A 25,466-nucleotide genomic window follows, 5' to 3' on the forward strand; every position below is an offset into this window, starting at 1 on the left:
GTTCTCTGGGATTGCCAAGAGAACCAGGGCAGAATAACTGGATGCAGTATGTTAACCTGATAACCTAGCAGACATCAGAGAGGTTCCCTTTGTGTGGCAGCCTGCCACACAAAGAAGAAGGAGAAAAAGGAAAGATCTTTGCTAGGAAAAAGAAAAACCAAACAACTTAAAAGGAAATAATTGACCCTCCATTTCTGCTGAATCCATTTTCTTTTAACCATTGGGTTGCTGAGCTGAAAAATCATTCTTTGCACTGATGCACTCCATTATACCTGCACAATTCAAAATCAATCTTCCCTGCTGGGGAAGTTTTACTTTCTTTTTGCTAGTTATGCAATCCGCCCTCAAACCTGCTTCTGCCACAATTAAAACACTACACTGCACATTTATTGGCCAAATAATCCTTGTTTCTACTCTGTTTTAGATTTGCAGAGTGATTCCTGGTTTCTGGGATCAAGGATTGTCACCCTGTTGAAAACATCAATGTGGTCTGATGATGTGTTTTTAAAAGCATTAAAAACACCTTTCTTTGTAGAGGCACATGCCTGCCTGGCACTAGCAATGCAGCTCACACAAGCTCTCTGACCACACTCAGTGGCTACATTTTGCTTTATTTTGCAGTTTCAGAGCTTTAGATACAAGAACCACATTCCTAGCACTGCACAAATCACTCTCCCAGGACTAGATCACACACACCCAAAACACATCACAGTAAACATTTCTGAAAGCAGCACAGAAGGAGATAGAGCCTTTAGCACGAGCTCAAACCACGTCGGTGTATTGTGCTTTTTTTTTCTTCGAGCTATTAAATTGCCAGACACAACAGAACAAAGTTACAAAGGCAATCAATCGCTAGTGTCCTGATCCAGCAAATTACAGTGCAGTGGGCAGATACTGACATCAGAAAGTCTCCTCAGTCAGAGAAGTTCGCAGGCCTAAGGTAAAGCCACACAATCTCTCAGAATTTTCACCTCGAGGCAGTGAACTCTGCAGTTCCATCTGATTTACACTGGCAGACAACAGTTTATAGTCACTGCATGGAGCTGGGACACACAAAGTGTGTGCTCACAAAGGCATACAGCATAGGCAAGATACAGACTCACCAAAGCAGTTCCCTCTACTCACAGCTCTGCGTGGGGACAGTGTACAGGGTTCTGCACACAGATGAAATGTTTTGTCATTCTTAGAGCTGTGGGAATTATTAGAATACTTTATACATCAAGAATTCAAAATTGTTCCTCCCTCCAAAGAATGACGCAACAAAATGCCCATGGAGTAACTCTCAGCAGGATGTCTTTACCATTTTTCATTGGCAGGTGAATTTTCATCATCCATCTTCTTTTATTTGGACTTATACTTTGAGGTTGAATTTAAAGCCAGAAAAACCACCCCCACACACATCTAACATATCTAAAATCTAAATCAACACAAAATGCAGAGGAAAAAAACTATTCATATTGGCACTAATACTGGCCAACACTCATATTTTGGTTCCTGATACTTTTATCTTTGTAGGATAGTGCAGTCCATGTCCTATATGGCAGATTTTACTTCCAACTAAGCATATAGTAGCCTGTTTCTCCTGTCCATCCTGCAGTCAATCCACCATCAAGCAGCTGATCAGAGCAGACACAAACCTGGAGAGGTAAAACTACAGCTTACAGCTGCAGGATAGCTGGCTCCTGGGCTTCTAGAAACAAAGGACTGCACATAGCAAGGGGTGGAACACAGCAACAGCCCCAGGACTGGTGACTGGAGAAGTCTGCGGGGCAAGGGCAGGCCCTGGAAGGGCTCTTGCTCCTTCACCTGCCACCAGCCAAGAGCACAGGCACAGCTGCAAAGTTTCTGTCTCCTCCTCCCCTACCTGGCAGTTTTGATTCTTATATGTGCTTTTCCTCTGTTTAGAAGCTTGACACAAAATCCACCCCTCCTTCCTAGCACTCTGGAGGATCTCAAGCTGTCAGATAGGCACTGCTTTCTGCCTCATTGTGCAGGAAAACTGAGGTACAGTACCTAGAAGGCAGCAACAACTCTCAAAAGTACCTCAGGGTTTGTTTCTATTTTTTTAATGGTATAATTTTTAAAAAAAAGTTCTTATTTTATAGGAGATTTTGCCTGGTCCCTTCTAATAGTTTTTCTATGTCTTCTGTTGTTCTTGAGAAAACCCAACTTTTTCCAAAGTAGAGAAATCTATAATTAAAAATTCAACATTCCCTGTGGAAAAAAAACCAAAACCCACCTGCAACACTGTACAGCTCTTCCTCTTCAGTGTAACGTTAACACCAGCTGCACACACAACATTTATTCAGATCTGGGACTTGGGTTTTTTGAATTACTGAATGAGGAGATACAGAACATCAACACTCCAGCACATTCCACAAACATACCAGTTTCCTACAACAGAGACTTCTGCCTTTGGGCTACATGATAAAGCACCACCACAAATGGAGAGACGAAAGCAGAAGGAGCTTTCCCAGGGAGCAGGGTCACTAGCAGGAGCAGTTGTGCTGCGCCGGTGGCGGGTTGTCTGTCAGCCGCATGCCCCTGCCAGAGCTGCCCCTGGAAGGGTCTGACTCTATGCTCTCCGACATCTTCTCACAGATTATATCCACCAGGCGCTCGAACACCTGCCTTACGTTGATGTTTTCTTTGGCACTGGCTTCGAAATAGTCAAAACCTGGGAGGAAAAAGTGAAAGAAGACCCCAAAGGAATCAATAGAGACTGATGGCAATGGCAACAGTTCATTAAATACTGACCATGATTTTTACAAGTGACCTCAGACAATTCGTAGCTCGGCTGATTCCCAGAGGCTCAGGATACTGAGCAGAAATACTTGTAAAATTTATCAGGCAGCAATGAGAGTCAAAGGCAAAAAGGGATCTCTACCATAACCCTGGTAAACACATCTGCAAATGGTCCAGACCTGGACAAGCCCAGAACAGAGGAGTCAAAGTCTGTCAGTATCACTAACTGGTAATGTTCAGGTGGGCTCTGTGCACACCTGGATGACAGCTCCAAGCTTACTCTGAACCATTACAGCAGCCTGGCAGGAGAGACCAGAAAGAGATGCATGATTGTGGTTGTATTTCTTCTGCTGACTAACTTGTGCCCTTGTGAGCAAAACACTCCACGATTTTGGCACTCTTTTTCCCTGTTCCTTATCTGATTAAACAGAAAGCTCTTCAGGGTAATTAATACTTGTACAACTCATGTAATGACCTAAGAGGGGCTGTTCAACACTGTTGAATTACAGATAATGTTGAGTGCCCTGGCTGGAGTCATGTCAAGGTGGGGGGTGGCAGAGGCAGCTACTCCTGCTGCCTCCAGTGACACCCTGTGCTACACAAGAACTAACTTTCTCACAGACGAGCCTGATCCCTGTCTCAGCCAGCAGGAACACACTGAAGTGTGAAGCATTTCTTTATCTTGCTAACTCCAGGGACCTCAAAGGCCAACCACCTCTTAAAATGGCTGCTGCTTCTGTTCTGCCAGGTTATTATACTGCCAACAGCAAGAGCTCCACAGAGAGTTTATTTTGCAGTAAGCTTCATTCTGTTGTGTTTCATTTTGGAGGCATTCTGCAATGCCATCAGTTCTCTTTGATTCTGCCACAAAGGAAGAGAAGTCATCTTACCTGATGAGTCTGTCACTGCTGGTAGGCTGAGTCACCAAGCAGGTGTCCAGCCCAACGCAGCACTCTAAAAATCATGGGACAGCAGGTGCAGTGATACTGAAGATGTTCACTGCATTACTGAGTAAGGATGGCTGCCCTGCCCCACTTGCTCTCTGATGGGGACTAGGAATGTATGTAGAATGCACAAGACATTCTGTGAAATGTTGATATTTGTCAGTCCAACTCTGTCTCAGCTTCTGCTGTGGCTGAATCTGGTTTTGATTTAGTTCATGTTCAGGCCAGTAACAACTTCTTGATCTGATTAAGAAATTACTTCAATGATGTTAAAGTCACTAGACAAACTTGGCCAAACGTGCTGAAGGACAACCTTCACGTGACCATTATGTTGAAAGCTAGCACTTTGGGCAGTTGGTAGTCAACAAAAGACTTTTCAACCACCTCACATAAAGTCATTTCAGATCATGCTGGAAACATCATCACCTTTAGCATAAAGAAAGGGCTGACTGATAAAAACTAGCTATGCTTTTTTCCCCTTGTTAAAATGAGCAGTTAGTGTTTTGGGAAGAGGAAGACTGGGACAGTGCTTTCCAAAAGCATGGTCGGGTTTTGTTCTGCTTTGCACTGGGGCATGTTTCTCCTGGGTGAGATGGGCACACGCAGGACAGGGAGGGGGCAGAACTGGGGATTCTTCAGCAGAGCAGCTCCCTGCTGAAGGAGTCAGTTGCTATGGAAACTGAGTGCTTTGAAAGTTCCATACATTAAAAAAATCAGATTCTAGATACCAAGTTTCTATTTAAACAAACAGATGAATTTTGAGGGGAGGAAAAAGCCCAAAACATTAGAAGTCCAAACAGGAGTGGGAGTTCCAGTAAAACTCACTATTTACCATTACATGGTTTTGGACAAATTTTTAGCTAATGACAGGGTCATTCCTTTTGCAGCATCTGAGGGCACGTGTATTCACAACAGGTTTGTAAGCCAGGAAGTGAGTTTATTCACATTCATATTTTCAAAAGCAAAGTGAATTCTGATGTGTAAAAAAAGAGCCTGTAACTGGTTTTCAGACAAGGTAGCATTCAGCAGTACACATGTAAGATATGGAGCTAGACTGGTTTTGCAGACAACAAGGCAGCATTCAGCACCAAGCAAGTAAGATATAGAGCTAGACTGGTTTTGCAGACAATGAGGCAGCATTCAGCACCAAGCAAGTAAGATATAGAGCTAGACTGGTTTTGCAGACAAGGCAGCATTCAGCACCAAGCAAGTAAGATACAGAGCTAGACTGGTTTTGCAGACAAGGCAGCATTCAGCACTAAGAAAGTAAAATATGGAGCTAGAATATGTTATACTTCTTATTTGTGATCCCATGATTTAGGTATTACTGCTAGCACAACTTTTTGTGACACAGAAGAAAAAGGAACACAGTATGAAGAAGCAGAAGTAAAAGAGTAGAAAGAAAAGTTTTGACATGTACCTAACTGATCTGCCAGATGCTTCCCCTTCTCCACAGGAACAATTCTTTCATCCTCCATGTCACATTTATTTCCAACCAGGATCACTTGTGCATTGTCCCAGGAATAAGTCTTGATCTGTGTGGCCCTATGGCAGGTCAGAAAAAAACATTGTTACCTTCCATCAGCCACGGCACAACAAAGTCGTGTTATCAAGTGTGAAAACAAGCACCACTGGTAACAGGATCAGCATCTCCAGAGTGTGTGTTGGCTGACAGACAGCTGACCAAGCTGACACATAAAGCAAGAGTGCAGACTGTGATTTGCAGCACTGTTCTAGTTTACTACTCCTTAACTCCAATAGACAATTAAGTTTTTTGTCAAGGCTTTGCAAGTGTTTTAAAAACAGTGAATCCAGACAAAAAGCTGGATCATTTTTGAAGTCTAAGGACAGGGAAGCATTCTTCTCAGGTTTATTCTCCTCCAGCTGCAATCTGCCAGAGGAAGAACAACCAATCACAGCTCTTAAGGATATTGTCCCTACAGAGAAAGCCATACAACAGATACACGCATTTCATGCTAGATTTACATCTTCTTGTAAACCCCAGCACAACAGTAGTTCAGAGCAGGGAAAAGAGATGCTCATTAGCTGCAGATCATTTGCTGTGCTGTTTGAGTAACGTCATGAAAACTGGTCTGAGAGTCAAACAGAAGTCATCTTTCCTGGAACAGGAGAATTGGTTTGTGGAGACTGAAAACTACATGGAAACATGGAGAAAGTGGCTGAAGAGAAACAGATCAGGAAGATATGGGATCAAGATAAGGCTCTGTCAGCTAATATTTGAACCCAACAAGATTAAGTGATGCAATGGCAGACAGGGAGCATCAGACAAATGCTAACATCATTGACAGAGGGATCTAGTACAAGGGGGATTAAGCAAGAGGACTAGGATTAAAGCCTTCTGTGGCTCATGTGCTGGAACTGGAATGGAACTAGCTGTGGATCACAGGAGCCTGACTTTACATTTGGCCTCAGTACTTTCCCACCATCCTTGGTGAGGTGTCCCAAAGCCAGCAGCAGAATGGTATTAACTTGGTAGCATCAATTTTCATCCATTTTTTCAGACTGGCCCAATCTATTCTCTCTTCACCAAGCTAGTTCTATCTTTTAAGACTCTCTCCTTCCTGAAAGTAATTAGGCTGCTTTGCTAGAAGCAACACATTCCCTACCTCCTTCATTCCTCCTCCAGTCTCTAATGCATCCTCCCACACTTCCTCCCTGCTCACCATCCCTCCACACAGGACAAATCTGCCATTTCCCAGGAGAGCGAAGATACCCCTCAGATTTTCACTTCAATTTAATTGGCTTGAGCTCCCTTAAAAAGAACTTGGTTCCTTCTCTTTTGAATTAACAGCAGCCTCCAGCTCTGATCTACTGAAGATAACGCTTAATTAGTGGGAGTAGCTTGCTTGCCTTTTCCAAGGAAAGCAGCTCTCTGTGACAAAGGGGTCACTTCATTGTGTAACTTGCCTTAAAGCAGCAGTTTGTTTGCATTTCTCTTGAAAACAGAAACCTAAATGAAGCTCACTGCATGAGCCATGACCCACACTGCAACACACATAAACAGGCACAGGCTTTGTGCAGTGAAACTTCTGAGTCATCTCAGTGTCTTCCTGGAAGAGACACTCCTCCAGTCCCAGCTTTGACGACTCCACTTGCTCATTTCCAAATGTCTCCATGTAGGCAAGCCCTGTGAGAGCTCCTAAGAGTCTTTGAGGACTTTATGGGTTCTTCTGCATTTTCTCAAGGTCATCACAGCAAGGGATGACCACAGAAACAGACCAAGCCCCAGGAAGACAAGATCTCTGGCTTGCCCAGTTTTGTTTTTCTCCTATTTACATCCTGTGGTAAGCAGGGTACATACATTTGGCTTGTGCCTGTCTCATGCGAGGCCTATGTTCTTCCCAAATTTGGGTAAAGCAAGCCTGTGGCTTCACCTAATATGTTCAATTTTGGCTAACTGCCATTCTGAGGAGTTATTCTGTGTCCAGAGGTCCATTAGTCTCAGGCTGTATTGATAAAAAGAGATGAGCAGGTAACACAGCAGGTAACACAACGTGCTCTGCCATTGTATTCATGCTTGCTTGCTTGCTGCATGCTACTGCCTGCTGCCATTGCTCTTTCTGCCTCTAGCAGTGATTCTGCCTTTGCCTTCTGCAGCATTATGCTATGCTAAGCTGTAAACTAGTGCTGCCACAAAGTAACAAACTCTTATGCTTTGAGTTTGTTTGCCTGGAAACTACACTGCCTCGAGTTTACCAAGAACAGGCTCTAAATGCCTCCACACAATTGGCCTGCATAGCCAGCATGACATTGTGCTAAGACTGCACATTGCAAGACATCCTGCCTACACTTGCCAAGACATGGAGCCCTGGAAGGGACACACAGGTCATCCAGAGAAATCAGGACCAGGTCAGAGATTGCCTGCCTCCTTTCCCCAGCACCCTGTGAAGCCTGGGAAGAATCAGAAGCCTCAGTGGCTGACAAGGCATCAACAGAACCCCATGCAAGTGTATCTGTATCTAGCCCCGCAAATCAGGAGATGATTTTTGTGAGCAAATACTTAAAGCCTCTTGTAATTCACCAACTGCCTTCTGCCATAAGCAGAAAGGGGCTTCCCGAGTCCATCTAGTGGACAAGCAATGTATTGACTGCTGGAACCTTCCCTTCCAGTTCATTTGGGTTTAAAGTTCTATTATTGCTAGTTATTTCTTAAACATTCTAGGTCCTATGCTATCATCTGTATAATGTTACCACGACCATTGCAAGAGAACCTGATTATTATTATTATTAGAATTATTGGTCAAGGCTCCTGAATATTTAAAATTAATAGACAATATTAATTTTTCAAAAATCATGTATCTCACATCAATTCATTACTCCCACCACTACAGGGTCATATGGGGATACACTGCCAAATCTTAGCTATTTAATCAGAATTACTCAGAAAATGAAAAAGGTGAAAAAGGCATGAAGGATCTCCCCACAGAAACTCATCCTCCTCATTTGTACAAGCTGGAGAAAATTTTCTCTCACAGATCACCGACATTTACATTTATTAGAAATAAAAAGCCACCAACACACCAACCTTATAAAGAAAAACATCTAAAACAAGCCCTGATCCCCACAGAAAAAGAAAGGCACTGAATTTCCAGAAGCTTCTGGAAAGGTAGTTAATTAAATAACCAGGCTTGTGCAACTGAGGTGTTTCAATGGCTCTCAGCAGTCCAACACACATACTAGGAAAAGCAGATTTCTGTGGCACAATAACAGTGCTGTGCTTTATTTGAGCTAGTTCCCCAAATTAACAATAAAGATGAGTTTATGTCTCACACTTGGAAGGAAAAGTCTCAGGTTCACCGTTACAGGCGTATACCGACAGCCTAATTTGAAGACCAGTCTTAAAGATAAAGGAGGCTGATGATTTGTGAACCCAGCTGCCTCTTAAATCTATGTTAAATTTAACCAATTTCTTCTTCCCTTCTCTGAAATTATCTAGATTGAGCAAAGCAAAGTTTCCATGCTATTGTCTTTTTACTTTACAGTATCAAACACTGAGCAGATCCTAATTCCAGGTTTGTGTCCAATGAGCTGTAAACCACTGATTTATCTGCTTGCAAAAATGTCAAGCCAGTGTCAAATATTAGCTGTCAAAGGAGCCTGCCAAAAAAAAAAAATCTAGAAACTGAGCTGAAAGCTATGAAAGCTCATTTAACCCTTTCACTTACCCTACAGGAAAAACAGCCTCTTTTTCAAACAAAAGAATCAGTTCTTTTCAAATATCAGGTAAAATACAACTTCGCTTTTACCCATTTATGGGTTTTCTTCTACAATAACCTGACTGCACTCTTACCACATGGCAGCAAGGAAAAATTACTCAGCTTTAGGCTTCTCATACAATCTGCTCCACCTTTCCCAGTGAAGGAAGAAGAGAATGTGTCCTATATATTCCCAAAGGTATTCCAATTATGTATCTTATTCTTTCTCAGCTGCTTTAAGATCATTACCATTAATCAGGGTGATTCACGTGAATGAAGGAAAAGTCTGTACCTAACATTCATACCCTACCATGAAAGCCTGTCTGAATACCTGATATGCAGCCATGGCCAGGAGAAAGAGCCTTTACTTGGTTTAGGAGAAGTATTTCTGATGGGAAACAAATCAGAATCCTTTTTTAGGACATCCATCCATAAGAAGGGTGCAGTAAAAAAAATCACCCAAGGAAGAAATCATAGAGCAGACTGGCAGAGACATTCTCATTCCCCTCGTGGACAGGTGAGGCCAGATCAGAAGGTTATTGAAACAATCACATGCCGAAGAGCCAGAGAGGAGAAGTGAACTGCACCTTACATACTGAGAGGCAGTTTTAGTGGGGGTGTTGGAGCTTCATGAAGAGGCCTGGGGAATAACACGGCTAGTGAGCACAACTTGCTATGGCAACTTCTCAGCTAGAGGGAGGACACAAACTCTGAGATGCTGGAGATACATAGAAAGGAAAATACTTTTTCTCCAATGGAGAGCTGACTTTGCACAAGGTTACATTCCCATAATTCCGGGTAGTTATGAAGGTGAATTTTGAGGTCTCTGCACACCTTTATGAGCTCAACAGAAGACCCTGTTATGGACAAGAGCTTACTTGAAGTGCCAGATCTCTGGTTCAGCTGCTCATGCTTTTGGCTTGTTTCCTGTAGTGAACTCTGCAGGAAGACATAGTACGGGATGAAGCAGTGAGGTGGGCTCAGATTCATGTTTGCAGCCTCCTTACAGAGCATCTTAAAACATCTGAGTCACTAAAGGCATTAGACAGGGAGCCAGCAAGAAGGAACAAAATGTAGTCTGAAGAATGCCCTCCTATAGAACACATAGATGACCACTGTACACAGCGTGATCCATTCCAGGGTTTTGTGAATGGGTACAACTTTTCAGTTCAGGAATTATGGTCAGGTGGGAAATTCCTGCCAGACAATAATGGGATGGAATGCAGCCAAAAGGTAGTGCACAGTGGGCATCACTTCCTATTTTATTCACTGATGATTTTCTTGAGGTATCCTTGAGACATAAAGCTTGGTTCTATTTGCTTTATGAATCCAGTCCTGTGATCTTACTCAGCTTTTTATGCCAGAGAAACTCTCAAATTGCATCCACACACAGCATTTTAGAAGTAGCAGGGAAGGTCAATAAGTTTCTTACTGGATTTAATACCTGAGTACTGCTGGTTTATTCTCAGAGTCTAAGAGGTCAAGCTCAGCTGCTCTGCTGCATCTCAGCATTTACAACAAACAATTCAGCTTCACAGCATTCTCTGATTGGTGCAGCTGAACACTGAAAAATGCATGGCTAGCCAGCTAGGACAGCAGGACACTTGAATGGAAGGATATGTGGGATTAATTGTTGTAATTTCTGGCAACTTGCAGGATGTAAAATGACTTGAGATGAGCTTTGCTGTTAGTCTTTGCATATATCCTAGGTAGACGCTGAATTTCATTTCAGTGAGGGCTGAAGCAAGATCTTAGAACTAGTGTGGTTTGTTGTAGCTGCACCTAAACTTCTGCAAGTGGAGAGGCACCTCACGTGTCAGGCTACACACCTCCCTTGCATGGTAAAAAGCAGCTTGCAGCTTTGCCACTTCCTGGGAACCCAGGAGCAACACTACTGAGGGTAACAGCTTCATTCATGGAAAAGAGGTGGTTCAGGCTTTTGTTCTCCTATCAGACCATCTCATATCCCAAACATTCCGAGTCTAGCCCACTCACTCCCCGTGGGCACAGCAGGCAGAGCAGGAAAGCTTGTCCCATCCACGTGTGATGGATGAGACAAGGCAGGGCTGAGCAGCAGAGGCTGCTACTGACTGTGCAGCCTGCGCAGCTTCCCAACTGCTGCCACTCCATTCTTACACCAGCACTGCATAGAAACACTTCAGGTCTGCTAGGGCTCTGCCTGTACCACTAGCCATGCTGCCGCAGTCTTGCACTTGACTCAGGGAGACGAGACTCTGAGCTAGAGGAGCTCAGTTGATAGACACCTTAATTTTCCATGGAAAATAGTCCCTGACTGAAGACCAGATCCAGCGTTTGAAGGATTTGTTTGAAGCATATCACCCACCATGGTGAAAAAGTAAACCAAACTAACCTAAAAGATCCTACGTACTTGCTGCACTAGCGCATGGCAAAAGCTGCCACAGCAGCATTTGAGAAGCTTCGGGTTTCACGTCCTTCCCCTTGGAAGGTCAGGGAGCAACTTTGCAGGCGCCTGCTCGCTGCGCCGCCACTAGAGGGCTCTGCTGGCACAGCGACGCTGCTCAGCCGCAGCCCGATGCGTCCCGCGGCCAGGCTGCTCCGCCGCAGCGCACTGCCCGGGCTGCGGGTCGGCACTGGCGGCTGGGAACACTCCCGACACAGGGTAAGCACCAACAGGGATGAGTCACCTCTGCCCTTAGGCTGACAAGGTGCTCTTAGCAAAGACACTGATGAAGCCCCTGTAGCACAGGAAGACGTGAAGGCACAGAATGTTCTGGGTTGGAAGGGTCCTTTAAAGGTCATCTAGTCCAACTTCCACAGATACACAAACCTGACCTTTCCTAATTCTTGCACCCTTGCACCATTGCCTTTGATGCTAGAACATCTCCAGTACAAGGTTAAATTTCACCTGTGCAAACTTTAAAATAGTAGCTCCCAGTGGCAGCTCATAGATAGAATCACAGAATGTCAGGGCCTGGAAGGGACCTTGAGATTTGGTATTTTTTGGTTCAGGAGGACTGGAGAGGAGCCAAACAGATAGATGAGTTGGTCATGAGAACAAATTGTGAGCAGCCTTGGATGAAGGCAAAAGTCCTATAAACAACAAACCACGTTGCTGTGGCTTTTAAGTCACAGCCTATGTTAAGAGGGTATACAACAATATTCAACAAAAAGCCAGACTGAGTTGGATGCTAAGAGCCAGTTCCATGGCCAGCATATGTCACATGCTCCCAGGAGGTCACTGGAATCATTGCCAATCAATCTATTGGGCTTGGGAGGCTACATTAGCCACTGCACTGCCTTTCTTTGCATGCTTGACCATCCCTATTGTGGCCGTTTGAGCTAGATGTCTAGCTCAGATTTAAAAATAAGGGGAATAGAGAAACTTAGAAGTGGAAGAGTATTGCAGTCTCTGAGTGGAGAGGTGAATATTCCAGGGATAGGCCATAAAATGGCAACAATGGATAAGTTAATATAATTTCACTGGAGCATCAAAAACTTTATGTCTGGAGGCACAGCCAGTAGCTCCCCCTTGCTGCTTTTGCTGCACCTGCTGCTATCTTCCTCCACCACTCCTTTGTTTTGGCTCCTCCTTCGCTGTTGCTTGACCCCTTTCCCATCTTCTTAAGGTTATTATATTTCTGTAGTATTTTATTCTTCTTGTACTGTTATACTTAAACTGTACAAAAATACAATTTCATTTTTTCTCTGACTTCCCAAAATTCTAAGTTGTAGTGAATTTATTTTACTGGGGGAGAGATTCTCTCTAACCCAGCACACCTACCTGCAGCACACAGCACCAGGGTGATAAGCAGAAATGACTGCAGGACATCTGAGGGCAGGTAGGCAGAGGTGTACCACTGCTGAGGTTAAACACAGCCTTCCCCCAGTCTCCCAGAGTCCTGCTTTTCCTACACAAAACTGTCATCCCTTTGCGAGGATGCCATGCTGGAATAAGAGCTCCAGCAACAGGGTCCATCCAGCCTTCTGAGATCTGGGCTGTGCCTGTGCTCACTGCCTCATCGCAGCAGTTCAGATGTTTCCACCTCAGGCATCATGCTGGATCCCAGATGAGAAAACTTGTCCCATCAGCTGCCACTGAGGGGGCTGCAGGCACTGTCTGTGGCCACAGCAATGACCTGGTCTAGCTCTTGTGGGAGGACCACTGCTCTTCCTGCTCTGTACACTGCTCTGGAGGGCAGAAGAGCAGGAAGAAGGTCTGGGCCACAGCTCCGCTTCCAAAAGCAGACCACAGTGTGGGGTGAGAAGGGACATTTCTTCCCATGGCATGAACTTCAAGGAAAGCCTCCAAGTGTGAAAAGGGAACTCCTTCACCCCCTCATCCCACCACTCCACCCCAAGCACTGCCCTACAGAGTTGTTCAGTTGCTTTCTGTAGTCAGTGGCAGCAGACAGGCCCCTTCTAAGTAACGTTGGCTTTCTGTCTAGTCCTTGATCTTCCTTCTGCTATTACAACTACAACTAACTTAAATTCCACAGGTTTTAAATAGGTAAAGTTAGATTTTTTAAAATTATCTCAACTTATGCAAGGTGAATGATGTTTCATGTGTCTACATTTGCAGTTTCAAAAAGACCCAACCAACCACCACCAACAACAAAACAATTTAAAAAATACCCCCCAAGCTTTTTAAGGCAGTTTGGAAAGACTTAGCCACATTAGATTTCATATGAAACTTGACTCAAACCACCACTGTTAAACTGGATTGCTTCAGCAGCATAGGCAGAGACCTCCTAAGCCCAAATACCACATGAAAGGATTTAATTGCTTTATGAGAATTAGACATTTAAAAAGCAACCCCTGCTTTACTATGCTACTAGCTTTGAATATGAAAATTGTCATTGAACTGAAGCCGTAAGACTTCTTCTAAGGCGAGTTTAAAACCCACATTATTTCTCCCAGAGTTTAGATAAAGAGGTAAGAATCCGAGGATGCAAAGCACTGTGGAGAGTGGGATGCCCAACGTTCTCAACAGCCAACTGTGAGGAGAGAACTGGCAGAGCCCCCTCCCAGCCAAAGGCAGCAATAAGAATATTTCCTACCAGTCCTGCACTGCATTGAAGGAGTCCTCGCTGGTGATGTCGTACATCAGCACAAAGCCCATTGCTCCTCGGTAGTAGGCTGTAGTGATGGTCCTGTACCTCTCCTGTCCAGCTGTATCCTGCAACAGAAAGGAATGCCTCTGTTTGAAGACTTCTCAGAAGCAGGAGCTGCAGGCAGGTCCTATATCTAAACTAAGGCAACCACTTTTTGTTATAAATACACTTTAGAATTCTCATTTGCTCCAGATTGAAACAAACTTGACTTACATTTTAGCACTAATTTGGCTTCTGCATCAGTGGTGATTTGTTAAATGCAGTTTGACACATGTACTATTAAAAAAAATACCACAGATGACAACCCTCTAATTGTTCTTCCCTGCCTCAGCCTCAGTGCAATAATGAAATGGTAGCAGAGTTCACTGAAAGCTGGCACTTCAAAGCAGAAGCAGCAGAAAACAGAGCAGGACTACTGGGCAAAAGGCATTAAGTGTTGCAATTTCATGTCCCAGTCGGGAAAATGACCTTGAAGTAGATGCTGCAGGTGACTCCCTTCTTACCCTAAGCTTGAAGACAACAATGAACCATTTGATGCCATGACAATTATTCTACAAACCAAATTAATTGCAGAATATCCCAGTCGTCATGCCTGAGGTGCACACACCCATTTGGGATTTACTAATCCTTTTCTGTTGGTTCAGCCTCATTCTTTTTTACCTACAGAGAGGTGTAGTACACCTCTAACCTGCAGCTGTCATTTCTGTGTTCAGCCTGGCAGCACAAAGGAGAAACTCTGGCATATACAAGAGAAGAATTTCGAAAGACTTGTGACAGCTAGAAAACAATTCAACTGCCAACAGCATTTATTCTTTCTCTTTTGGATGTCTGCTCTTCAACTGAGGAACACTTCTATATCAGATCAGCAGCCCTGCAGCCAATCCATTCCCTCTAGACTGTCATCTGAACTCAGGAAGAAAGTTGTGTGTCTAGTGTCTCTCTAATTGGGGAGGTCTCTGTCATTTGAACAAGCACATTTCATCCAGCTTTTGGCAAATGGCAACTCTGAAGCAGCTGCAGGGAGGCAAAAGACCTTATCTTTAAAGCACAGGTCCAGCATAAGGTGTTGACTACAACTTACTCTTATAGGTTAGCAGTTCTGAAATGAATGGTCCTATAGTCCTCCAAACTCCACACTTAAGAAAGCGTTTACTGCCACTGGTTTAAAATGTGACTATAAAGTTTCTCTTCTCCAGAGGAAAAAAAAAATAGGACTTAATATTCCTATAGCTAGTTGCAAGAGTGAAATAAATCCATGCAGAGCTCTCTTTCAGGAGTACAAACCCAGTTTCTGATCAGAAACAGCACATCACCACAACCCTGGGAAAAAAAAACATGGGCAGTGGGTGGAAAACTGCTCAGCTTTAAAATCCTCCTGTCCATCATTCCCATACATGGAGCTGTGTTACTGCTGATCGCATGAGATGGTGCTGGCCCTTCCAGAACACATGCTAGCCAGTCTGTCAGTGGGGAAAACATCAATGGTCACCTGTTGTTCTGCACCAGAGTCGCACAGAGGCTCTCTGTGGGAGGACAAATCTTGTAAAATAAGCTCCCTGCAGCATTCTTAAAAGGTTCTGCCTGTTGCACCACCATGAGACTAACCACACCTATAACACCCTGCCAGTTTCCCAGGGCAGAGATTATGCAGCAGGAATCTTGCTGTTTCTGCACTAATCTTCTGGGGAAATAAGGGATTTTTCCTTGACATTTGTGCATTTATTTCAAGATGGGGTAGTCCACTGGCTGATCACAGTAAGGCTGAGAAATAGTCATAGAATGTCAGGGGCTGGATGGGACCTTGAAAGACCATCTGGTCCAGCCTCCCTGCCAGAGCAGGATCACCTAAAGCAGATGACACTGGAATGCATCCAGACGGTTCTTGAATATCTCCAGAGAGGGAGACTCCACAACCCCCCGGGCAGCCTGTTCCAGTGCTCTGTCACTCTCACAGTGAAAAAAAATTCTTCCTCGGGTTCACATGGAACATCCTATGCCTCAATTTCTACCCACTGCCCCTTGTCCTGTCACTGAGCATCACCGAGGAGAGATTGGCTCCAACCTCCTGTGGTGGACCACACCGAATAGGCTGAGCAACCACTTCTGCTGGCACTGCTATAACGTATCAGAGAGCACTCTGGTTCTCACTGACGCCACAGCCCTGGCTCAGCTGCTGAACACACTTACACCCTACCTGCACTTTTCTGGGTGGGGAAGGTGTCAGCATCGAAGCATTCCTCTGTTTAGTCTGACAGCTGCTTCATTTTAAGCTGCTTTCACATGGACAGGAGGCTTATTGGCCTCCACACCTGAGTGTGCTCATGGTAACTCTGCTGACTTCTGATCAGATCTGGGGGAAAGCACCCCCAAAGCTGCATTCTTACAAGTGTCCCCAGTACAGTCAGTAAAGTGAAGAGAGACCTTAAGCACACTTTAGCTAGGGAAAAAAAAAAGGCAAAAAAGCTTAAGTGCAATGCTTATCTCTTTCCAGCATCCAAGAATCCCAAGAAGAGAGATTTACTCCATGCCTCATTAGGAGAAAGACCTAAATTAGTAACTTGCCAGATTCTGCAACCAACAAAAAGAGGTCAGGCCTTTTCCTTGCTCATGCTAACTGTCACTGTTTTACATCTGCATTCCCAGCTTTTGTCTCTCAAATCTCATCTCCTATTTTGTGTTTACCTAGGATTCCTTTTGGCTTCGGGCATGAGGCTGCGACCAAGCAGCAACTGCAAGGAACATTGCCTAGCTACACACGGAATGGTTTTGAAAGAAATTTCATGGTGTTTCAGAACAAGAAGTTTGCTCTGTGGATGCACAGCCAGGCTGTCCCGGATAAACAGCCTCAAGGGTCTCCAAAGTGCCTTCCAAACCCCGTCCTGGTAGCAGCTCAGTGAGGAACCGAACTCAGCCCACAGAGTTACCAAACTCTGCTACTGCCTGAAAGCTCTGAAATTCCCTAATTCTGGCTTGGTGGTTTCAGCATTTTGCCTGCGATCCCCTGTGCGTGGGCGAGCCCTGACTGATTAGTTTGCAAGAGGCAGCGATGTGTTCGCAGGAAATGGAGAGCCCCCAAGGGCTGCACGCCTTTGCTCTTCTCGGTGGACAATGCATTTACCTCATTAGGAAGGTAATTTGCATATTCATCGCAGAGGAGCCTTCTCAGGTTACCAAAGGGAGTGTGTGCAGGAAAAGGCACTCTATATTTCATGGTATGTAAAGTTTATTCATAACCTTTTCCTTGTAGCCTGTGCTGCAAGGCAGAGATGTGATTCATCTTGATGTGAGTCACTGCTGGATTCCTGGCTCGGTTTTATGTGCAGGTAAAGAGCATGTCATCTCCCCTTAAAGGGCTTTAGTTGCCTTTCTCCAAATCCATTTGGTGCTTTGTAATATCACCCTGAAGTGATATTTTTTTTCCTCAGGCTACGTTAACGTCTTAGAGAGCGATAAACTGGCTTAATTTTCTTTGCTCCCAACATATTTTATGCTAGCTTCAAGTGAACACCCCTCCCCCTCAGACACTTCGGCATAAATAAAGTGCAAAATCTTCAGCATTTCCAGCAGCTGCCTCTAAATAGTTTAAAACACCACAAACCTTAGGTAGTTGGGTATTTAGGGGGGTTATGCGCAAGACGATCATCTAATGAAGGAGAAAGCAACTGATGTAGACTGCTCCCTTCTCACCCCCCTAGTTCTTGGCAAGATTTTCAGGTAGACCACAAACTCATTAGAAGGCACAGGCAGGGATCAGCAGAAGCACGGTCTAGCTCTAATTAGCAGTCTAGCCGAATGCCTATGAAGACTAGTCTGAGCCTTCAGCATCCAGAAGCCTGTTTGGCTGTCTCCAGTAAGGAATCAGAAAGGCTGCCTGCAACAAACTGGGCACAGAAGGTTCCCTGTGAGGTATATTTACAGTAAGATGCTAACAGTTCTGTTCTTCTGTAGCTTACCTATGTGCCTGTCCTTGATATAAACAATTGAAAACCTCCACCAGGCCTTTGGTAGCTTGAAACAAAAACTCCAAGCTTTCACATTAATGAGCAAATAAAAATTCAGCATTTATCAGAGAAGAGAAAGACCTAAATGCATTTGCATTACGTGCAGGTGCCCTCTACTCCTGAGATCTTACTGTGAATTTACTTGGCTGTCAGCAGAAGCAGTGAGGTACTTTCACAGGAATAAATACATTCCAGTTTTTAAATCACTACAAATGCTCTTTGCTGCAGGTCTGAAAAATAAGAATCCCTGATTCTGAACCGTCACTCTTCTAAGGAAGATTTTCCAGCCACAAGTCCTTTGTTCCAAATAAAATGTCACAGAAACTTCTCATCTGTACCAGGTTTAATCCCCTCAGTACCACGGCAGTTTTAGCAGCATATGTGACTAACAGCCTCCAAAGAAATAAGCCTTTCACTTTGTTGAAAGGATTATGGTTTGGTTTTGGTGATTGGCTTCAGTGGTGTTTGTTTTAAAAAGACTATTATGTAAGGACAAGAGTCACCTGTTGCCCAGACTGTTGGTGAAGGAGAGGCCTCTCCCTCCTGGTGCTGGCACCTCCAGGACAGGTTTCTGCTCCTTCTTCAGAGTTTGGTCAGCCTTGCAGACAGGATAACGGACTTCAGGACCTCGTGGTTAAGTGAGCAGCAAGCTGTTAAATACCCACGTATCGGGGAACATCTCACTCCCTTTCTGTTCTTGCACTGAGGTCACCTCAGCTCTTCTCTGCATGACAGACAAGCTGGATAAGCAGAAATAAAGGCACACGGTGAAGGCAGAGGGCTGATTCCTCTGCTGCAGGCCAACCTGGGGCTCGGTAACACTTAACCTCTTCATGTCCAAGACTTGTTTGCTTTCCCTTCTGCACAAGTGAGAAAACACTGAGATTCAGGGAGCTATACTGATCTCTGCTGTGAGCACTGAGAGTGCCATTCTGCCATCTAGAATCTCTCTCATTCATCTCTCTTCCCACTTTCCAGCAGACCTCCCAAACTGTCTGTACAGCCTTCTCTGCTGCTACCCTGTTATGCCTTTCTCACTGGGCCTGGCTAGCTGCTCAGAGACAGCACTTCCTTACCTTTTTGGGCTGTTACAATGCAAAGGGTTAAATTTCTCCTGACCTCCAGCAGTTCTAGTTGTGTTGGTTAACGTTGTGGATGTCTGCTGTGAGGTGGCTGAATCTCTTTTCAGTGGTCAGCAGCAATAGGACAAGGAGCAACAGCTACAAACTGGAACCTAGAAGGTTTCACCTCAACATGAGGAGAAACTTCTTTACAATGACAAATCATTGGAACAAGCTGCCCAGAGAGGTTGTGGAGTCTCCGTCTCTGGAGTCCTTCAAAACCCACCTGGATGCATTCCTGTGTGAACTACCCTAGGGGATCCTGCCTTTGCAGGTGGGGTTGGACTTAATGATCTCTGGAGGTCCCTCCCAACCTCTAAGGTTCTGTGATTCTGTGATTCCCATCCCACTGCTTCACGTCAGGACACACATTACAGACTCTGGCGCGGACACTTCCTTCGCCATGCATTTGCCCAATGCTCAGTGCAGAAGGGCTCAGCTCTGCACCTGGAGCTCCAGGATGTCACAGTAATACACACACAAACATTTCCTTTGCAAAAGTAGACAACATTTTGAGTGGAAGCCACATAAAATCAGCTAAATAAAAGTCACCTTGACAAGGAGGAGGGGGAAGAAAAACAACCCACCAACAAGCACAAAGGTGAGTGAAGACAAAGGCCTTGGGCAGACAAGTATGTATCATTATCAGGAAAATTATAATACTGAGCTTACTGTTCCTTCTGGCAGCTAGAAATAGGAACAAACAGGCAAGCAAGATGAGTCACTGGTTAAGACGTGGAAAAGACGTGATGTCATCAAAAGCGTGTGAAGTTTCATTTGCTGCCAGGAGCAAAATAACACCTGGTTCCTTCAGAGCTCAGCTCTGATTAAAATGCTCCAGTTCAAGAGATCACATTAAGCATGAGTTTTTTTCATCTCTTGTTGTTGAATGCTCCTGTTGCCCAAGAGCCACAGAAACCTACTCAGACACATTTAGGTGCCTTGAGAGGCAGTCTCATTTGAGCAGTATTAGCAATGCGCAGCAAAACATTTCTGTTGTGAAAAAAAACCAAAACAACCACAACACAAAACACCTGCCTTTTTTTGATAAAAGGCTCTGCCCTTACAAAGTGTTCCTTAAACACTTCCCCACTCTAGCTAGCTTCACTTCAACTCTTTAAAGGTAGTAAAACCAGAAGACTTGGATAATTACAGTACCACTAGCTGCAGATGCTTCACTTTTCCCATACCATTTTGCCTACCCTGTATAGAAGCTCCTACCACCCTGTTTTCTCTAACATTTCCACACTACCTGTTCCCATCACGGAGAAGGAAATTAAAAGAGGCTTTCAGTACATGCACAGCCTACACAAGCTCACCAGTGTCTGCTCAGTCATCAGAGGGCTCAGTCTTGCTCCATACATGCACTCTTTTGAAGCTGTTTCCTGCAACTCAGTGGCTGAGCATCTCTTGAGGCACTGCACAGAATCACAGAACTCAGAACTTCAGAGGTTGGAAGAGACCTCCAGAGTTCATCTGGGCCCCTCAATTCAAGAAGGATGTTGAGGTGCTGGAACATGTCCAGAGAAGGGCAACAAAGCTGGTGAGGGGCCTTGAGCACAAATCCTATGAGGAGAGGTTGAGGGAGCTGGGCATGTTTAGCCTGGAGAAGAGGAGGCTCAGGGGTGATCTTATTACTGTCTACAACTACCTGAAGGGGCATTGTAGCCAGGTGGGGGGTGGCCTCTTCTCCCAGGTAACCAGCAATAGAATAAGGGGACACAGTCTCAAGTTGTGCCAGGGTAGGTATAGGCTGGATGTTAGGAAGAAGTTCTTCACAGAGAGAGTGATTTCCCATTGGAATGGGCTGCCCGGGGAGGTGGTGGAGGCACCGTCCCTGGGGGTCTTCAAGGAAAGACTGGATGGGGCACTTAGTGCCATGGTCTGGTTGATTGGATAGGGCTGGGTGCTAGGTTGGACTATATGATCTTGGAGGTCTCTTCCAACCTGGTTGATTCTATGATTAAACACCTCCAAAAACCAAATTCTTCAGTCTTCCCTAGACGTGAAAAACTTAAGTCATGGCAGCTGTAAAGTCTATTTAATTGTACAACTCCTGTGCTGTAGCAAAATTGTTTGCCAGTTTTCACCAGGAAGAAACATAACCTTGGATGACCTTCTTCAGGCTGTAAATGGGCAGTTTAGTCTCTAATGTGATTTTGTCTTTCAGCAGTAGGACAGGAAGGCCCTAATCTAAGTATTTAGCAAGTATATATCAAGCAAGTTTACTTACTGTTCAAATGATGCAGACAATTCCAACACATTCAAAAAGGTTAAGCAAGCATCCGTTGGCAAAGCTTAAAACCAAACTCTACTTCTGCTGAATGCCTGATATGACAAGGTTTATTTAGATTTTTTTTAAATTAGAAAAACCTAATGGTAAAACAGGTGTGTAACTAGAAGTCCAGCCTCCCTGCCAAGGCAGGATCCCCTAGGGTAGTTCACACAGGAACACATCCAGGCAGGTTTTGAAAGTCTTTAGAGAAGGAGACTCCACAACCTCTCTGGGCAGCCTGCTCCAGTGCTCTGTCATCTTGACTGTAAAGAAGTTTCTCCTCTTGTCGAGGAGAAACCTTCTCTGTTCCAGTTTGTAGCTGTTGCTCCTTGTCTTATTGCTGCTGACCACTGAAAAGAGCTTGGCCCCAAATCCCTTACTTTTCTTTTTAAAGTACTTTTATGAATGAAGCCTTTGGACAAGAAGGAAAAGTTAGCCTAAGTTCACCTCATACATCAACCACTAAGACAATCCTGGTAGCTGGGAAGCCCCAGCTTTTTAACTTTGCTCAGTAACTCCAAACCATGTAAGACAAAAGGTGAATCACTGAAAATGCCATGGGGTGCATTTGCTCAGCAGAATGTAATTTCCAAGCTGGAATCAGGCCAAGGTACTCTGATTGACACTACTACTCGTGACCTGCTAAGATGTTAAAATAAATTATTTCCATTTTCCCAGGTGCCTCGAGATTGTAGTGAAGATTAGCAGCAGTTGCCCTTCCTGATCTGTCCAATGGTAAGGAGGAACTGAAATCGAGCTGCTTGCTTCTGAGCATTATCTGCTATTCTCATCTTCTTGTAGGATGAGTTTCTCTGATAGAGTATTTAAAAGACAGTGGCCACAAAAGTGAAATCATATGAAGACATTCACAAGAAGATTACACTCACTGTGTACATTTCTTAAATCTTATAGAAATGAAAAATATTATTTTTCACGACCTAGAATTAATAGGGAGATCAGTCTGGTATGTTTTGATTCTTCCTGATCCAGTTATCTTGAAAGAAAAATACAGAAATGGCAATAATAAGAACATGTAGCATCCACATCATATCCCCGCTTTCAGCTTCCATTTCCCTACCTGCAAATAAACAGCAAAGTTCAAGAGGTATAATGGATTTGAAAGGCCATTCACTGTGAGCAAGTGATAAAACCATCAATGCTATGATTAAAGAAGAAGACGACAAATTTAAGAGGCTGAGATCCTAGAATCAGAAGCATTTTGGTCACTTTTGCCAGTTTTAGTTTTGATAGTCTGTTTAGCTGTCCCACAGGTATCACAGAATAGTTTTGAGTTGGAAGTGACTGCTAAAGATCATTTAGTCCAAGCCATCTGCCATGAGCAGGGATATCCTTTAATTCTAGTGGTCAGCCACTGAAAGAAGAGCTGTTCAACACACAGCATTGTCTGAGAAGTCTAGACCACTCTAAGTGATGTCAGAAGGATAAAATAAAAGACTTTCAGGTTGAATAACCATACAAATGAACTGGCCTGAAACTAGGATAACAAGAATGGAATGCCCTTAACACTACAGGACAGAAGAATCTCACAGGTTAAAATAACGACAAACAAGATACACTCATTAACATAAGTATCTAAAGATGGTAAAATTCTTGTCAGCCTTTGTAAAGAATGCCTCATTATGGCTTCTTTACGTAATCCAGAGACAGATTTGGACAACGATCAACACTTCAGTGTGGTCCCTACACACACTATTGTGGGAGAATTTAAATGCAAATAGAGGACCCACCTTAGTATAACAAATTAGGTTAACAGTGTAACGAATTAGGTAATTGATGGAGCAGTATAAAGAATTAAGTAATTGATGTAAGCCATCAGGCACAATGTCTTTGTTGTTTGAACTTGATACAAACTGCTGCTGTTTGAGCTGGCAGTGTGCTGGGGTTGTGATTTGTTTCCTGGCAGCTGCTTCTGCAGAACCACAACACAGCAAGCACCTTCACTCTGCGTGGATGGGCTTCACAGACTGGAGAAGGGACTCTTGTACTGGGAATACATAACATACCAGGGATTAGTACTGGGTCTTGTTTTGTTCAGTATCTTTATCAACGACCTGGAAAAGGGCATTGAGTGTACCCTCAGCAAGATAGCTGATGATACAAACCTGGGGAGGTGGAGGGGATGGCTGACAGCTTGTCAGGCTGTGCTGCCATCCAACGAGATCTGGACAGGCTGAATGCTGGACAAAGGCTAACCACTCATTAATGATAAGTGCAGGGTCCTGTATCTGGGAAGGAGTAACAACAGGCACCAGTACAGGTTGGGGGCTACCCAGCTGGAAAGCAGCTCCACAGAGAAAGACCTTGGAGTGCTGGGGGAGAGCAAGTTTTGCATGGGCCAGCAATGTGTCCTTGTGTCCAAGAGAGCCAATGGCATCCTGGGGTGCAGCAAGAGAAGTGTGTCCACCAGGGCTAAGGAGGTTCTTCTCCCCTTCTACTCTGCCCTGGTGAGTAGAAGGGCACGTGGACACTTGGAATACTCCAGTTTTGGGCTTCCCGGTTCAAGAGAGGCAGGAACCTCCTGGAGAGAGTCCACCAGAGAGCCACAAGGATGATTTGGGGACTTGAGCATCTCCCCTACAAAGAGAGACTGAGAAACCTGAGGCTGTTTAGTCTGGAGAAAAGAGGCTGAGAGGGGATCTGATCAGTGTGTACAAATATCTGAGGGGTGGGTGTCAAGTGGCTGGGGCCAATCTCTTTTCAGTGGTCAGCAGCAGTGAGACAAAGAGCAACAGCTACAAACTGGGACATAGAAGGTTTCACCTCAACGTGAGGAGAAACTTCTTTACCGTGAGGGTGACAGAGACCTGGAGCAGGCTGCCCAGAGAGGTTGTGCAGTTTCCTTCTCTGGAGACTTTCAAAACCTGCCTGGATGCATTTCCTGCATGAACTACCCTAGGGGATCCTGCTTGGGCCGGAGGGACCGACTCGGTCTCTGGAGCTCCTTTCCAACCTCGAAAGTTCTGCGATTCTGTGATTATTAACTATTAACTAGCTAAGATTAAGAAGCAGATTCATTAACCACAGGCCGAGAGCTAAAGAACTGGCACAACGCTGGTGTGGATGAGCAGACACAGCCAGCCTGCGGGGTGCCGATGCGCAGTGCAGAGAGGTGCTGCGGCCGGGTCCGCTGCCGCGGTGCGGGCCAGCCCAGCACCCTGCCAGCCCAGCACCCTGCCAGCCCAGCACCCTGCCAGCCCAGCGCCCTGCCAGCTCAGCACCCTGCCAGCTCAGCACCCTGCCAGCCCAGCGCCCTGCCAGCCCAGCACCCTGCCAGCCCAGCGCCCTGCCAGCCCAGCGCCCTGCCAGCCCAGCGCCCTGCCAGCCCAACACCCTGCCAGCCCAGCGCCCTGCCAGCCCAGCGCCCTGCCAGCCCAGCGCCCTGCCAGCCCAGCGCCCTGCCAGCCCAGCGCCCTGCCAGCCCAGCGCCCTGCCAGCCCAGCGCCCTGCCAGCCCGTGCAGCTGTGCGGCACAGAGGAGAGCCTCAACACGGCAGGAATCGAGTGCCGAAAAACAAATGCACGCTCCGTGAGGAGGGCGCTGACTGATCGGTGGTACAAATCTGTATAAATTCAGTAGCCTGCTTCTTTGATCTGGAAAGCAACAAGGAGAGGTCGAGTGACTTAGCATTAGACGGCTACCGGCGCCCTCCTCCCCCACAAAGGCGCAAGCAAAACAGAGCAATCCCCGGCTCCGGAGCTGCAGAACAAGACCCAGACTTCCCGGAGCCTATTTCTAGGTGATCAAATGTCATGGCAACCAGCATGGGAGCCAGCGCGACAGAGGGGCCCCTCGGCTCCCTGCCGAACCGGCTCGGACCCGGCCTGGCTGCACGGCCGCGGGTGAGGCTTGCAGCTCGCCTCGGGAGGGGTCATGGAGCGCAGTCACTTTATGTGTCACAGGAAAATGTAGTCCTCTGCTACGAGCACCGTTCTTAGGGCTTGTTCCCATCAAGGGAGGATTTCAGTTTATTTAGTATTGGATTAGGGATAAACTTGAGCCTCATCCTTCCCAAGAACCCCCCAGAGATACGTGTCAAGAAGGTCATGCTAA

The 25,466-nt window shown here is 45.3% G+C and overlaps 1 protein-coding gene across 5 annotated transcripts in view; it reads right to left on the reverse strand.

Annotated features, from left to right (window-relative positions):
• Positions 1 to 591: 591 nt before the first annotated feature.
• RAB3B (RAB3B, member RAS oncogene family) overlaps positions 592 to 25,466 on the reverse strand; it is a 68,358-nt gene continuing 43,483 nt past the window's right edge. For all 5 annotated transcript variants that reach the window (XM_064147374.1, XM_064147372.1, XM_064147370.1 and 2 more), the window contains 3 exons: positions 13,945 to 14,063; positions 5,110 to 5,234; positions 592 to 2,677 (listed from right to left, as the gene is read on the reverse strand). In XM_064147374.1, the coding sequence (XP_064003444.1) occupies positions 2,490 to 2,677; positions 5,110 to 5,234; positions 13,945 to 14,063 (432 nt within the window). In that variant the 3' untranslated portion in view covers positions 592 to 2,489. The remainder of the gene's footprint in view (positions 2,678 to 5,109; positions 5,235 to 13,944; positions 14,064 to 25,466) is intronic.

Source organism: Pogoniulus pusillus, chromosome 8 (genome assembly GCF_015220805.1).
Source record: "Pogoniulus pusillus isolate bPogPus1 chromosome 8, bPogPus1.pri, whole genome shotgun sequence".
NCBI classification, from domain to species: domain Eukaryota; kingdom Metazoa; phylum Chordata; class Aves; order Piciformes; family Lybiidae; genus Pogoniulus; species Pogoniulus pusillus.